This window comes from Pangasianodon hypophthalmus, chromosome 14, assembly GCF_027358585.1.
Source record: "Pangasianodon hypophthalmus isolate fPanHyp1 chromosome 14, fPanHyp1.pri, whole genome shotgun sequence".
NCBI classification, from domain to species: Eukaryota; Metazoa; Chordata; class Actinopteri; order Siluriformes; family Pangasiidae; genus Pangasianodon; species Pangasianodon hypophthalmus.
In genome coordinates, this window is record NC_069723.1 from 1400280 (window position 1) to 1417110 (window position 16831).

A 16831-nucleotide genomic window follows, 5' to 3' on the forward strand; every position below is an offset into this window, starting at 1 on the left:
TTGCATAGTGACAACATTTTTTACGGCCGAAAGTAAAACACAAGGTGACACTTTACAATAAGGGTATATTAATAAACATTACTCAATAATTCAATACCAAAATTGTGCACATTGGTATTCAGACCGCAGATGAAACTACAGCACTGTTCAGAAGTTGTGCAGGAGTTACGAGTAAAACAGATGCGTGTCTCAGTTGAGTGCATTTTTCTTGCATGATATCTGGAGCACTGTCTGAGAGTTTGATGTAAACACAATATATTATGCTGAAATACACTCAAAATACACTCCAAATGCCATTTTAGTTCAAAATTATAACCATAAATATGACGCTATTAATTAATTAAGAGTATTAACAGTCCCTTTAAAGTCCATAAAAGGTTTGTTTTCACATCTTTATCAGAGACGTTGCTACACTCGAGGACTACATTTTTAATGGATTAAATAATGAACAACACTAGAAGACATAAGTATAGCAGACGAGCGCTGGGTCAGCTTCTCCTTCAAACTTTACAGGAGAGCACATCGAATTAAAGAAAACGATGGCATTATTTTATTCACTTAAACCAAAATAGCTAATTATCATGCACACACACACATGACCATTTCAAAACTCTGATTTAGTGCAGTATCTTGTAGCTTCATTAAATTGTGTGCATATATAAAATAATATATACAAATCAAATCAGTGTCTTTTGTTCAGGCAGGTGACACAAGCAGGAGAATGTTGCTTCATCTGGTTGGTTGGGCCTCACAAGCAAGGATTTCTGGTCCATATGAGGTTGAGAAGCAACTCAGTGCAATCTATTATGTAATTTGTCCTCTGGATAGGAAGTGTAAGACTTGTGTCTGACATGTAATTATGTTGAAATTGTATGTGGTTAGACATTTTAAGCCTGAGCTTGCTACACCCTGTTTGTGGTTTCATATCATCAGAGCCTGTGGTGCTCTGTTATGCTAGTGTTGTTATGCTAGTGTTGTTATGCCAGTGTTGTATCTCCTCTCCCAGATCTACTCAAGTTCGGCTGGGGATTCAGCTGCAAAACAATATTTCAGTCAGCGAAGAACTTTTTGTGGAGCGTGTCTGTGATTGCTGCTGCTGACTTTGCACTGCTATTTAAGGTAGACGTGGAGGCGAGTGCTAGTGCAGAAGGTGTGGTGATGCTGTTGCAGGAAGACAGTGCTGATACTGATCATCCAATTTGTTTCAAGTAATAGCTAAACTACAGCACATTAACGTCACCTTTGATAATGAAGCTCTGAAGTATGTGTAAAAAAAAAAAAAGCTCAACTCTTTGCTTTGAAACACTGTACTGGTGCTTAATTCGTTCTGCCAAAACCATGTCATCAGTGAAGTCCGAAGCTTGATTTCGGCACACGACCACGTGACTGTTCTGGAAATGTTTTGGAAGTCATGCAAGGGAATTTAGATGTGTGATTAGTGATTAGAGATACAGAGATGCTTTGTGGTTATGGAACAAAGAAATGAAAGCATTCTGAAGTTTGGGGAAATTTTTTTTTCCAAAACTTTTCCAAGCTCGTATCAACAAATGTATTAATTGTATTAATAATGTGTAAGTGCTTAGCTTTGCCTATAAAACAAAAAATACATATACAGGGATTGTCTTTAGTTTTACACACAGCATTACCTAATGGAACCAGTTGACCTTATTGTTTAAATAATAAAAAATTCAAAGCATTGGAATGCATAAATTTATTTGCTGGAACCCAAAACCTGGTGCATGAGCTACTCGGAGATGCACTGCGTCATTTGGACCACCAGATGCCACTAGCACACAATGTGTTGAAAAGCTTCAAGTAATGACCCCTGGTTGAAAAAATGGTTGAAAAAGAGACTTTAACTCTGTTGGTAGCTTTTTTCATTATTTTTTCCACTGGGATGTGGCATAGCCAATGTAATTGGTGGAAAAAGAAAAGGGTTCCTGGATTTTTGGAGGGAAAAGAAGCAAGGAGGAGGAAGTTAAGCCTTAGACAGCTTATGTTAAGCAGATAGTTTCTCTTTTACCCATTTCTGTAGTCAAGTAGCTTAAGGCTGAACAAAAAAAAACTTGGGAAGTTGAATCCCAGAAGCTGAAAATCGATGGATTAATGGACGAACTGCTCTACTTGGACTGTGTCCTGAAACAAGATTTTTTGCATTTGGGATGATGATCTGATTACAAGGTGAGATCAGTCCTTTTTCTTTTCAGTTTTTGGCTTGGTCGAGAACTGAAGTATTCACTCCCAGTTCTGGTGTAAGTAATTACCTTCAGAAATCACATAATTAACTGAATGTCACATGATCTCAAGATAAATTTTCCTGGAAGGCCCTAGAGTTCTTTAAAGACCATAGCAAAACAAATAGGATCATGAAGAACAAACAGCTATCAAAACAATTCCAGGACAATGTTCTGGAAAACTACTAATCAGTATTTGGTTTAAAAAAAATCCCAAAGTTCGAACATCCCATGGTGCACCATTAAATCCATTATTTTAAAAAATGGAAAGACAATAGTACAATGTGATTCTGCCTACATGTGTCCCTGCACCAAATATCAGTGACCAGGTAAAAGAGGGCATTAGACAGAAAAGCAAAGAAGCAAGAGGCTAAGGGTAGCTATCAACTATCTACCACCACCATGCTTCACTGTGTGGATGGTGTTCTCAGAGCGATGAGCAGTGTTGGGTTTCTGCCAAATGCAGCACTTTGTTCCAAGTCCAAAAACATACTACAAATATAAAGACAGTTAAAATTACTTTTCACAACATTTTTTTTGTTTATTCTTAAATGGTAACCATATAAAAGCATTAAGAACTGCTTTTCAGATATTTTTTTTTTTCTCAGAAAACAAGAAAAATAAACATGAACACAGAAAACGGATCATGCACGTAAACTGGACATGCTTTTTTGCACATCTATGACATGCAGAACAGCACAGTGCAAACACATTTCTAGTAACATCAAATGCCAGATGACTTAGTGGACTGAAACATTACATTTAAGGCAGTACATTTAAACAACGCATGGAGCTAAGAGACCCATGCTCTCACATTCTTTAATTCACACGAATGAACCCTGCAAAACACCTTTAATAGACAAAAAAACAGCTATGAAGGAACATGGAACATACTTGTATAACTTGAATAACTTTTTTTCAAGAATCAAATAGCCTTTGGGGCTAAGTGTATCATAAATTGTGTTTTATGAACAGGATTAATTAATTGATATTAGAAAAAAGCAGATTTTTTTTATAGAACAGATTTGGAAATATTTTTCCAGCCCATACAAATCTACAAATCCTGTAGAAATTACTAACAAGGAAAATTACTGGAGTTGCTCGATATGTGTGTGTGTGTGTATGTGTGTGTGTGCACGCAAGAACGAGAGATATAGAGATTTATACAAACAGAATAATATAGTTTTCAGTTCAATTTTACACTATGGTTTCTTTTTAAGCAAGTCAACATACTAAGTGTATCTAAATATCTCAGAAATATCAATCAAAACCATTACTTCCATTACATGACCTCTAAAATTTAAAGACACATAAAAATTGGAAAATGCGTATTTAAAGGGTTAGAAATCTATATAAACATGTAATACAAAGCATGACATTAAGGGAAATAAATTAAACGTGACTTTGGTAAACTTAATAAAGGCTGACATCCATCTACAAACCTGTAAATTTGTTTAACTAGGCCAATGAACACATGAATAATTATTGCATTTGGGATGACTTTTTTTTTCTATTAATAGTTTTGTACATGCCCTCAAAAAAAAAAGTCAGGTTTTATATTGCACTTGTTGTCTCGATCCATTTGGGTTCCTGTTGTGTCCAGAGAAAAATAGCAGAACCTATAACACAGTGCTGGTACATTACACAAGTAAAACACATAAAAAAATAATAAAACGAGTCCCTATGGCAATAATCAAGTCACACAAACATACCCGAAATAAACAAACCAAAACAAAAAGGATTTCATTTAATTAATAACAGTCTGTTTGAACTGATCGTAATTTACGCGCCAAGCTACAGTATGACGTGATCATTTTTTGATAAATGGGCTTCGTGAATTTGGCAGGTTACATTTTTTATATTACAATTCAATAATACAATTCAATATTGGTGACATTTTTTTTTTATAAAAAACATCTCAACCTTAACATATAATTATTACCTAAAAGGAAAAGCTTAAAATGTTCTTATAAAACCCTTGACGTTAAAGGGCACTTTAAACACTTGTATGAGTTACGGCATGTTTCATTTTCAGTACAAAAAGTCATTCTACTCCTTAAGATTTCAAGGTTTGAAATGTCCTTAAAACCTCAGACATGCCTACCACGACAAATAAGACAAGAAAACGCAGGGGAGATTGATGTAATAATCTACTAGCAGCAGCAGTTTTCTGCAACACAAAATGCTAAAACACTTGAAGGGTCCAGACAACCATAAAGCAAACAACAACGGCAAATAATTATAGTGCCTCAACACATTCAGGGTGAATTCTAAATGGCTTTCTGGCTTTCTCTATATATAGTAGTGTGCTCAATACATAGGTTACAGCATAACAGCACTGAAAAAGCTACAATGCCATTAAGGGGCTAAAAAATGACTATGTGCCTAGAAAGGAGAAACAATCTTTTAGGGCATATGTGTTTTTTGTTTGTTTGTTTGTTTGTTTTTTTAGTAGATATCTGTTTTTTCCATTTTTTGTTTTATTTTCCCCCATTTTCTCCCCAATTTGGTCATCTGTCCATTCCCATCCATTAGCCAGCTCTCCGCTATCTCACGACAGCTACTAACCCGGCCACGGATAGCTGTGACATCATCAGGATTCAAGCTTGCGATTTCCCAACAATAGGGCAAATACTTTTCCGTTGCACCACTCAAGAGCCCTAGACAGCAAATTTTTTTAATGAAAATTGTATTTGTAAAGGTTTACATTATCAACTGGCTATAAAAGGAATGTGCTCTTAAAGATTAGAATGTGGATTTTGCCTTTTATGAAAACGTAAACAGCACTGGTGGCACAGTGGCACAGCTGGTAGCATTACTGCTTCACAGCTCCGGGGGTTCGATCCTGAGCTTGGGTAAATGTTTGTGCAGAAATTCATGTTATGTCAGTGTATTTGTGGGTTTCCTCCGGGTTTTCCGGCTTCGTCCCACTGTCCAAAAATATGCCAGTGTGTGGATTGTGTGTGGATGCCTATGTGCCCCTAGGTGTGAATGTGTGTATGCATGGTGCCCTGCAATGGACTACACCATTCATGGTATATTCCCACCTTGTGCCTGGTATTACTGGGATAAGCTCCAGATCCACCACAACCCTGACCAGGATAAAGTAGTGACTGAAGATGAATGAATGAATTAAATAGGAACAGAACAGAAAAAAATCAGAGTGACAGTTCTAAGTGGAAGGCATTACCCTAGAAGTCCCAATTTGTTGAATTTTTCTAGCTGTACCTGTAACGCTCTTCATTCGAGTTCCAAATGAAACCTGAAAATTAGTATGAAAGAGATTTCAGGACAGGCAGAACAAGATTATAGAGAAACACTAATCATTGCTATTGCTAAGACCAATCCATTTTGCAAGTGCCAACCACACCTACAAGCGATATGTCGGGTAGTAGGACATGGGGTCCCAACACGGGTCCTCGAGTACCCCTATCCTGCACATTTGAGTGTTTTGCCTGCTGTACCACACCCACTTCAACTCAACAAGAGGTTATCAGCTGGTTGAATCAGGTATGTTGGGAGCAGGGACAACAATAAATGTGCAGGATAGGGGGTACTGCAAGACCAGGGTTGGGAAAAAAATTTTGTCACAGGAAACTGAAGGGGTATATGGTATTATAGGGGAAGCTAGCTAAGAGGGGGGTAGATTTTCAAGGTCTTTTATCTATTTTGTGAGTGTAGACCATGCAGCCATTAATGGTATGAGGATTTCTCTGTGAATCCTGCTTTTTGCTAGAAAGCCAGACTCCTGAACTTTAATATAGTTAAATTGATGAGACTTTTATAGGCTCATGGGATAGTCTAAGGTCTAGGATATAGCTGTTGTATGCTTGGACAGATTAATGCCCAATACGTTGGACAGGGTGAGTCTGAAGCACTTCAGAAGACCAACACTCAAGGAGTGAGAAGGTACCTTCGAGAAGTCCTTGCCTGGATGCTGAGGACACTGCACTAATCCCGAACAAGACTTTCGGAAATTTGCCCCAACTTGTTGGGGAGATGGCTCTGAAATCAGTGATGGGCAACAATGGAGCCAATTTGAGAAAGGCCAGACCATAGAGTGCTTTGTGAGGTTCTGAACTGGAGGAAGGACTGTATGATTTGAGAAGCAAGGATGGTATGAAGGTTTACATGCATTTAAAGTTGGTTTAAGGGCAATGCCTTTAAAGGCAAGAAGAAAGATGGTTTCTGTGGAAACAAATGCATGAGGGGATTCTTCCATATGATAGAGAAGTAAATGCCAAATTTGAACTGGCAAAAGTTTGAAGGGTGACAGTGAAGGCTCAGTGGTTTAATCTCTGGGCTGTTGATTGGAAGATTGTGAGCTGGGCTCTTGAATAAGGACCTTAAGGTAACAAAGTTCTGAAATTCTTCTGAACTTTTGAGTAAGCCAGGTACAGGTCAATATTAGAAATAACTATATATTCAGTTCCCTATGTAAATGGAATAACTGGTAACTGCTGGCAAGTTTGATGACCAACAAAAGGCTTCAGGCTTAGGGATGTGGTGGAGTGTCCATTATTGACGTGGATAACTACGAAGTTATCAGAATGTGTCTAAGTATACACCCAAGGAAGGAAAGCAATAATAGCGTGGAAGAAATTGCACAACGGGAACGGATAAAGCAGTATCTGTAAAGAGTGTTAAGGGGCAGCAGAACATGCTGGTTGATGAATGAGATACTGTTCAAGTGCTGAACTTGAAGGAACCAAACATGAATTTCCCAGATAACGAAGCAAAACTAGGAAATTGGTATAATGTGGTATAATGCAAATCACACAGTTGAGGTGGACCAGAGGGGGAAGACTTTGGTGTATTGGGGGCATCTGAGGATGTAAGATAACGAAAGGACAATCCAGTTGGGAGGTCTGAAAGAAGACAGTGATCTAATGCATGAACAATTACAGCATGGTAAAGGGGCCCCTAGTCTCTTCCAAAGAGAGGGGGAATGTCAAGATGATGGAAGGCTAAGATCAAGGTGAAAAGGCCTGCAATTGGAAAGAAATGAGGGATGAGAAATGAGAGTCATCTAGAAGGTGGAGAATCCCCAATGGGTCATTGGCAACAGCTGTAGTGTAAGCAGGCATGGGGCAATTTGTATAAAGAGGCAAAGAGGTAAAGTTGTTACAGATAACTTGGATAACACAAAGGCCATCTGCATCTGTCATGTTCACTGGAGGTGGTTAACAGAGGCACAGCGGAGGAGGCAGTAGCAACTCGTGCAGGAGGAGGTTAAGTGGCAAATTTGGCAAAAAACACAGTAATACAGCACTAAATCCTAACTCTATTTAGGTTGGGTTACACAGAAATAGTTCTGCCTGAAAATCAGTCATCACAGAGAATCTGTTATCTAACAGCTGCTAAACTCAAAATCTTTAATCTGAAACAAAATTTGTATTTCAGCAGAAAATCATCCAAAGCACACTGCAAAAGCAACACTGGAATGTCTTAACGGTGTCCAAATTTTTTTTTCTTAAATATACCCTTCAGTTGACAATTTCTGACAAGACTTTCTATCACGTCACCCGAATAACTTGACCCAGCTTTAAGGACTAATGGACAAATATTGCTTTGAGTTTAAAGTTAAAAAAAAAAAAAGATGTATTCAAATACACTTATTGCTATACTGATGCCCAAGGTGGCACTGACAGAGGCGGAAAATATTTGTTAAATATGCATAAATTATTCTTTTACATAACACAAGGACTCACAAATAGAGGGGGGGGAGACATTGATATTATCACAAATGCAGGCTGAATACATTTTCAAGCCACCATAACATGCACCATGCTAAACTTGGATCTAATTGTGGAAAAAGTCAAGGCATAACAGAGGCTGTAATTATGACTGTGTACTGATTCCAAAACTGCTATATCTGTTATATCTGCCATTTTAGAGGTATATACTAGACAGATTGCCTTCGAGTCATAGAACCTGTACTCTGGTGCAGTGCATATTGTCTACTGAACTAAATTAAAGCACTGTACATTTTATACAACCACCCATGCATGTCTTTCAAGTTCTGTCAAATAGTACTCCTACTGTACATGCATCTTTATGCGTAACTACTCAACAGATAAAACACGACCAAACATACAACACGGGTAAAGCCTAGTCTTGCACAGAGAATAAAGACTGCCAAGAGCATGGCTTGGAGCTTAGCCTAGCACACCGTTCATTACACACAAGAATAGACAGAAGAATAGATTTTTTTAACCTTGCTTTATACACAATACTAAGTCCTGATACTGAGTGCTTTTATAATAGAACAAAAACTGAGACACTGGACCAATCAATACCCCACTTATTACATCCTACATTAATGATTCATCATGCTTAACAGTGCCGGGACTGGAATCCATGAAAATGCAAAATCAGTGTAGTGCACAGAGCAGTTTGCGTACTACACTGCAATTGTTAATCCCTCTACATTCCTTACTAAAATATGTGGTGCAGCAGGTAGCTGTCCCACCTCACAGCTTCAAAACACAGATTGGCTATGCCAAATTGCCCCTGGGAGTGTGTGAATGTCAATGTGTGCATGGTGCCCAGTGATGGATCCACTGCATCGCTGCTCAAGACAAAGCTGTTAATGAAGATGAATGAATGAACATGTGTGTTCGGCTTTATTCCACGTGGGCTACCTCCCAGAAACACGCCAGTAGGTGGATTAGCTATGCTAAATTGCACCTAGATATGAGTGGGTGTGGGAATGTGTGTGCATGGTGCACAATGTGGTATTCCCCAATTCATGTCCAGTGTTCTCAGAATGGCAACCATTTGAGTGGTTTTAGATGTACCTTTGTTCAACTGTGTTCCATACAGCAGGTCTGTTTCTCATCATCTACAAGGTGCACACAGAAGAGCTAATATCTTTAACCAGGTTTGGCAGGTTTCAGCTAAATTTCCAGCCCAACTACATCTCAAAAACCACACAAAAGACCTGAAACAAGCCTAACTTTGTCTTCTTTTTCTCAGCCTTTGCATGGGAAACAAGGTCAATGTGTCTCCCCTTTGCAATATATCTTAAAATAGAAATGGCTCTTGGCGGCAGAGTATTTTTAAACTATCTCTATTTGGCATTTAAAAAAAAAACTTGACCCTGGCAACCCTTTTATTCCCTGCGTGATTCCTGCTCAAATGGGCCCGTTAGCATTTGTTGCAGTTCCAATTTTTGACCACTAGGTGCAATAACTGCTAAATGGGGCAGTAAGCAAACATCTATGTAGAAAGATCACCAAATCAATGGAATGTCAGCTTGTATCTGTCAAATATCAACAAATATTTGGTCTCTCAAAAGCGGTAATTAGCATTTCAGTAGAGATTAAAATGTATGGACTTGTGAATGAGGACTTGTTTATGGTGGGGTTCTGGACTATCTGCCCCTATAGACAAGCCACAACTGGTTTGAACTGTTTTATGAATTCAAAGTGTTTGAAATAGCATTGCCATGCACAGGTTTATGTTACAGGAAGAACACTAAACTTCAGTTACACAATTCAGGTACAGTAGTATTCATAAAAGACCGCTCCAAGTTTCCCAAGTCTTTCTACACCAGTTCAAAAGCCTCAACGCTCAGAACTCAGAATGTAGAAATTGCAAAATTTAAATGTGCAACAACTCAAAACAACATTCTAATGTGAGCAGATGGCTGTAAAATTAACTTCTGTGGTTCTTAAGACTACAAAACACACTGAACTGACACTGGAGCAAGCTGTCACGCAATGAAGAGCAGTTTGTTAGCGTGTTCTAGTCTTAGAACATTTAGCAACACATTGTTTATAGACATTTTGTATTTTCCAAACTATAAGACCAGCATAAAGATCCTCCCTCTTTTTTTAATAGCATCGGCTCTCAAAACTGACACACCTAAAAATAAATATCAATATAAATATTAGATTTAGCTAACTGTTTTCAGTACAAAAATAACAGATGATTACTGAGCTGCATGAGTCGGGTAATGCTTATAAAAACACATAAGCAGTTAAACATACCATTAAGCACTGAATAAAAAATTCCAAAATCTTGACCAGTTAATTTTTCAGTAAGAGGACACATGAGCATTCTGACTCCATAACAACACGGGGGTTGGAGTAAAGAAGAACCCAAAGACCCAAGGTGTAGGTCATTTTTCAGGGTTGTGAAGTTTCAAAACTACCTGTTGAACACTAACTTCAAATAATCAAATAAATACAAAAAAAATGGTCATGAGAACACAAAATCAGTGTTTAGCAATGACCATCTCGATCCTTGTTACAGCATCCTTAGTAACTGCCTGGTCAGGGTCACAGTGGTTTAAGTTAGACTAATAATTTGTATATGTTTTGGGAAATACAACCAACTAAATTCGCTCACAGGAACAAACAAAAACAATAACTATGGAATTTAAAAAAAAAAAAAAATAGTCCCACTTATACATCTGTATTTGAGACCAGTTATGAACTGGAGTGATGTAGCTGAGGTTGAGGAACTGTCAGAGCCAGAATTCACAGACCATTCTCACAGCGCTAACATTTCTACCTCTGGGTTTGGTTTGGTTTTGTTGTTCAGTCTTACCAGGCACATAGTTTAAACCACTTTGGGTTTAAATCTGAATACAGACACACAGATTTATATTAAGACTGTAATGCAGCAGTACACTTATAACGGGATAAAAACTAACTTGCCTAATAGGAGTCTCTGACATACCTTTTGAGAAGTAGTACATTATGTATTATGTACTATTATATTTAACATTATGTATCAAATTTTCCTGATACATTTATGCAAAATATACAATAAAGTGACTCAACCATACAATAAATGAGGGGTTTTTACGCTAGGTGGTGGAGTGGGGCGGGGCTTATTGTCTGGAAAGTAGAGTACTGCTAGTTTATACATTATTGTAGTTCATAATTCCTTCATTCCTTCAACCGTGGATCCTGGTGGATGACCATGACTCCTTGGTTTTCTTTTCTCTTTAAGCAGTTTTAATTAGGGCTTTATATCATATGTTTTTTTAAAAGGATTTGTTTTTATTGATTGTGGGCCATATTCAGAGTTTAATTCCAGTTATACTAAAAATTGCACACGAGTATTCAGACTTGGGAAGTTACACAAGAGTTGGGCATGCATGGTGGAGTTTGCCGAAAACAGAGGAGTTTCATAGTTAAGCGTAATTTTGAATTAGAATTTTAATAAGTGCATTTTTCTTGCAGGATATCAGCTCACGCGAGGAGCAGTGTTGAATCCAGTGCTTCTGTCTGACGGTTTGATGTAGTCACAATATGTCATGCTGAAATTTGTTTTGGGCTGTAATTTAAGAGGAGTCAGCATCTTAATCTTTGACACTGCTTATCTTAATGACCAAATATTTTTGTTTACAATTATCAAATACATTTACTTAAAGTGAGCCATAAGCGTAGCAGATTAGTGCTTGGTCAGCTTATCCTTCAAACTGTGGGCATGTCTGCTTTACGGGAGAGCATATCGACTTAACATAAACAATGGCTTTATTTGATTAATTTGACAAATCAAAATAGTGGAATAAAAGCTTGGTAAAATCGATTCTATCCCATGCACACTTTGGCGGTTTCATGTCCTCGATTGAGAATGTTGTGACTTCGTTAAATTGTGTTACTTCAATTTACAGTAACAGCAAAGTTCTGCTTCTTGAGTCTGCACTTTCTATCCCTGATTTTTTTTTTTTTTGGAGGCTTAAAGGCAAGTGTTTGTGTGTAAAGGTGGTGGTCTTAATACTTCTACTCAAGACAGATTTGCATACATGACATCGGAATGACACACCCACAAAATCGACTTCACCATGTGCGTAAAACGGCTCTGAATACGAGTAACTTTCCCCACGTAAATACTAATGTCACTTGAACTTAAGTCAGAAAATCTGAATACACCCCTTCATACACAAAAAATACCAGTATAGTTTATACCAAATATACCAAATTAATATTTTACCCTGCCTTGAAATGACAGTGAGAATGTAATTCTGGTTGTTTTCGCATTTTGGTTTGTACATATAAACGGGAGAGCTAACATACTGTATCTTAGCTACCATTTTCTGTTATATTCAATGCCTTTTTCATTTCCATCTTTGCTCACAAGACCCCAAGTTCAAAGTTTGTTTATTCTCTCAAAGTTTTATGTAATAAATGTGGGCAATTTAAGCATTCTTCATGCGTTTTTGTGTGTCTTGTGTTCTCTTAGCATTTGTGTGCAACTTTCTTTTAATTTTTTTTTTCTTTTCATCTTCAGAAAGTGCTCCAGAAAGCTTTGTAATTCACCAAGCTTATCTTGGTACTTGGTATATTTTGATCTGAGCCGTCTATATGGTGTGTAGTTTGTAGTAAATATCTGATTTGCAAATCCTTTTTTTGTATATGACCCAGAAGATTTAGAAGCCCTTGATGTGGCAGTAGGCCTCCAGGCTGGAGAAGAGAATGTAAAGAAGCCACAGACCCAAGAACAGCAATGTGGTAATGAGGCGTGAAACTCGAGGACCTCCTAGCTCACCCCCGATGGACGGCCGTCTCCGGAAGAGCAAAACAGCCATGCAGATGAAGGCAAAAATAGTGAAGAGGGTGACGGAGAAGGCCAGGGAGCCTGGCTCCACTTTAAAACTGTCGCCTTTTATTGACCAGTAGACTGCAGCGACTGACCATGCGACACCAATTCCCAGGAAGACGTTGACGGCGTTGCTGCCAGTGACGTTGCCAATGGATGCATCGGCATACTGGTCCTGGGTAGCAGCCACTTTACTAGCAAATGTGTCTGATAGCAAGACAGACAGAGAAAGAGTGGACAGGAAAGAAGGTGAGTGAGATGGAGTTCGAGAGAGAGAGAGAGAGCAGTGTAGATGAAAAGAGAAAGAAGAGAAAGGAGTTATGTGTGGCAGCTTGGGAAAACCCTTCAATTCTACTTCATTAAAGCTAGAGTCCTTAAACATTGCAGGCAGACACCAAGGAAGGGTTAGAAAGTAGCCTAAATAAAAAACAGCAAAACATTTTGTAAATTTTGACTTTTTTCCAAAATTCAGCCATAGAGACATCTGGTCTGTTTTTCCAAAATACGTTACATATATACCACTTCTAGTCTTAATGCCATTAATTGGTCAAATGCATCAGTTATCTTTAATAATATTTATGGTGTTTGATGCAAATATGACTCACCTGGAATGGAGGTCCCCAGAGCTACAAACACCACAGCCGTGACCGTGTCCTTGAGCCCCACGGTACAGCCGAAGTGGGAGGCCAGGTCTCCGATGATGGCTGTCAGAATGCCGATGACAGTGATGGACACCATGAAGCACGCCCATCCGTTCCAGTACTCGGTGGGAGGGACGCATGCAAACACGACCTTCCAGAACACCGTCAGAAAGTGCATGACATAGTCAGAGCAGGAAGGCGGATGCTCGCGTCCCTCTACTTCATCTTCTCCATCTCCTGAAGGACACGAACATACCAACAGGGTCATGAGCGGATAATGAATGATTAGATTAGCTTCAATTTACCCTTAAATATTTGAGAAACAGATGGGAAAGGAAGCAAGAGAGAGAGAGTGAGTGAGAGAGATAGTGTGTATGTGTGTGTGTGTGTGTGTGTGTGTGTGTGTGTGTGTCAGTCACCGACCTGCACTGACTGTCACCGCGTCCACAAATTGCTCCCTCCAGGAATGGGTGCCAATCACCAGGGCCAGGTTAGTCTTCTTTATCAGCTTATCTACTGTGCTCTAGCAGTGACAAGAATGAGAAAGCTGTAATACATAATTTCATGCCCTCAACAATTACAGCATAATATAAGCGATAGTCTGCAGTTTCCGACTTGTTTTAGTGCCAAATATTTGCAGCACTACTGAAATTAGGAATATATATACATATATATTTGCATAATTTTCATTTTCTGCCTGTCAGTGCTAAATATATGGGCCTATTTATTTCTAACCAAAGCATATTGCGCAGTATGATTCCCGGTCTTTCACACTGCCTGTGGGTACAGTCAGGTCCAGAATTATTGGCACCCTCGGTAAGCCAGATGGGAGGATATTTCTTAATCTCACACTGAAAATAATGAGAGAAATTTAACCTTTAATTAAAATTTTAGTATATTTAATACTAATAATAATATAATAAAAACTATTAAGAATATATTTGTGTATTTTTGTTCTTATGAACAAAATGTAACTGAAGCACGTTTTATTTATATTTTAGTAAAATCTTGCCCAGATTCTATAACAGACCGTGTAATAATGTTAATTAATATGATAATCCTCTAATGAAAGGCCTGTAATTAGAGAAAATTGCTGTATTCTGCTTATACCATCAATCAACTTGATTAGCTCTGACTGGACTGCAGATGACTGATGTGTTTGCCATTTGGCTTCATTATTGTGTGATATTTTCCTTATTTTGTAGAGACAGAATCAAGTGGTCGTAGAAATCTGTAAACATTACGGTAGGGGTTGGGAAAAGAGCCAAGTGTGTCAACTCCCTGATAACCAAAAAGGATTCACATACTCATCATAGGAATATGAGAAAAGCGTGTGAAGGTGCATTTCAAAAGTCCTGAAATTGCACACGAACATAAATGAGTCGTGTAAAGAAAAAAAAATCAAACGTGCAACTAAATTAAAAATCAGGTGAAAGTAAATGAATTGTGAAAAAAGACATCGACAATAAAACCTACTATATGTGATGAATATGTGAAGTTCGTGTGACTTTTCTGTCATAAAAGGGTTTTTGTCCCACCAATGAAACAAGAAAATATTTTAAAGTATGCCTAATTATTCACAAGCAAAATGACATTCATATGACTGGAAATGATTTCATCAGATGATTTATATCTCAGGTTTATAGAACAGATGCTTCCGTGAAGAAGAGCTAGACACTGGTGTTATAAATGGAATGTTACCTTAAACTCATAGGACTCCTCGATGACCACCTCCAGTCTGCTGTGCTCACCCAGAATCGGCTTCCCCATCTCAGCTATTCTCTTCGCTTCCTCTTCCTCAGCGCTGAGCTGCCCTTCCTGGTCCTCTGGATAAGGAAAAGCAGACAGAATGACATTGGGGGGAAAAAAAGAGGTGAAAGAGGTGAAAACAGAATGACAGCGGGGGGAAAAAAGAGGTGAAAAAAGAATGACAGGAGGTCACAAAGCAGGGGAAGAGAAAAAAGAGAAAATAAGATAAGAGGAACAGGAAGGAAGAGGCAGAAATAAAGACTGGAGCAAACGAAAAAGAAATATCAGAACATGTACACTGATACAACATGCAAAACCCAAAGGATTTAATAGATAAATTGCACACGTTGGTATTCAGACCTCTTATGTAAGCACTATTCACAGTGTTGCACAGGAGTTACAGACTGGGCGGAGTTTAATGAAAAAAGAGGCGTGTCTCAGTTACATATAATAGCAGACTTTTTCTTGCGCACGGAACAGCATTAAGTCTAGCGTCACTGTCCACCATAAAATGTCACTTATTATTATGAAATTTATGTTTTGAGCTGTAAAGACGCTTTAAAAAACTATGGAATGCCATTTGAGGTAGATTTTCTGGGCTCCCCACCTTATGTGCGTAACCTGGGTCTGAATACACATAACTTTCCCCACATCAATATTAACATAACTTTTGCACTTATGGAATATGGAATACGGTCCACTATGCACAAAAAAAAAAAAAAAAAAACACAAAGCCTTGAAAACAACGGACAACTCCTTCTCAACAGACAGGACGTGAAATGAAAATAAAACTGAAAGAAAAAGGGAAGTGTTGGGAAAAAATAATCCTAATAATCACAAATAAACAGCCAGACTAACCACTGCAGCATTACACAGCTCATGGCAGACACACACCCAACACACAATAACTATCTTGTGTAACTACACCTTAAAACACATTAAATACAGCGGATACAAAAAGTCTACACACCCCTGTTAAATGAGATGTTAAAAAATGAATCCATGTCAGAACTTTTTGCACTCTCAATGTAAAAATTACAATGTATAGAAATTAAGTGAAAAACAATAAGAAACATTTTAGGGATTAAAACAACCTGGTTGCATAAGTGTGCACACCCTTTTATAATTGAGGATGTGGCTGTGTTCAGAATGAACCGATTACATTCAATCTCATGTTCAGATGTAATTATCATACAGCTGTCATCAATGAAATTATTCTGATTAAACCCAAATAACGATCAGCTGTTCCTGTAGGATTTTCTTCACATCTTCTTGGTTTCGTCTGACTGCTGGTCCATAAAGAACTTACAAATCACGCGTGGTATCTCACTTGTTGAAAGATATCAATCAGGAGAGGGGTATAAAAGAATTTCTAAAATATTAGATGTACCATGAAACACCATAAAGGCCATCATCAACAAATAGAGAAAAAGGGGGCACCACAGTGACATCACCAAGAACAGGACGTGCCTCCAAAATTTATAAAAGGACAAGACAAAAGCTTACCAGGGAGGCTACCAAGAGACCTACAACAACATTAAAGGAGCTGCAGGAATATGTGACAAGTACTGATTACTTTCTGCACGTGAAAAGAATCTCTTGTATTCATCACATGTCTGGGCTCTGGGGTAGGCCGGCTAGACGGGAGCC

General features: G+C 38.2%; 1 protein-coding gene across 3 annotated transcripts in view; it reads right to left on the minus strand.

Annotated features, from left to right (window-relative positions):
- Positions 1-2750: 2750 nt before the first annotated feature.
- The window catches only part of slc8a2b (solute carrier family 8 member 2b), a 54920-nt gene continuing 40839 nt past the window's right edge, over positions 2751-16831 (minus strand). For all 3 annotated transcript variants that reach the window (XM_026943589.3, XM_026943588.3, XM_053239733.1), the window contains 4 exons: positions 15134-15258; positions 13856-13955; positions 13397-13669; positions 2751-12998 (listed from right to left, as the gene is read on the minus strand). In XM_026943589.3, coding sequence (XP_026799390.3) covers positions 12622-12998; positions 13397-13669; positions 13856-13955; positions 15134-15258 — 875 coding nt within the window. In that variant the 3' untranslated portion in view covers positions 2751-12621. The remainder of the gene's footprint in view (positions 12999-13396; positions 13670-13855; positions 13956-15133; positions 15259-16831) is intronic.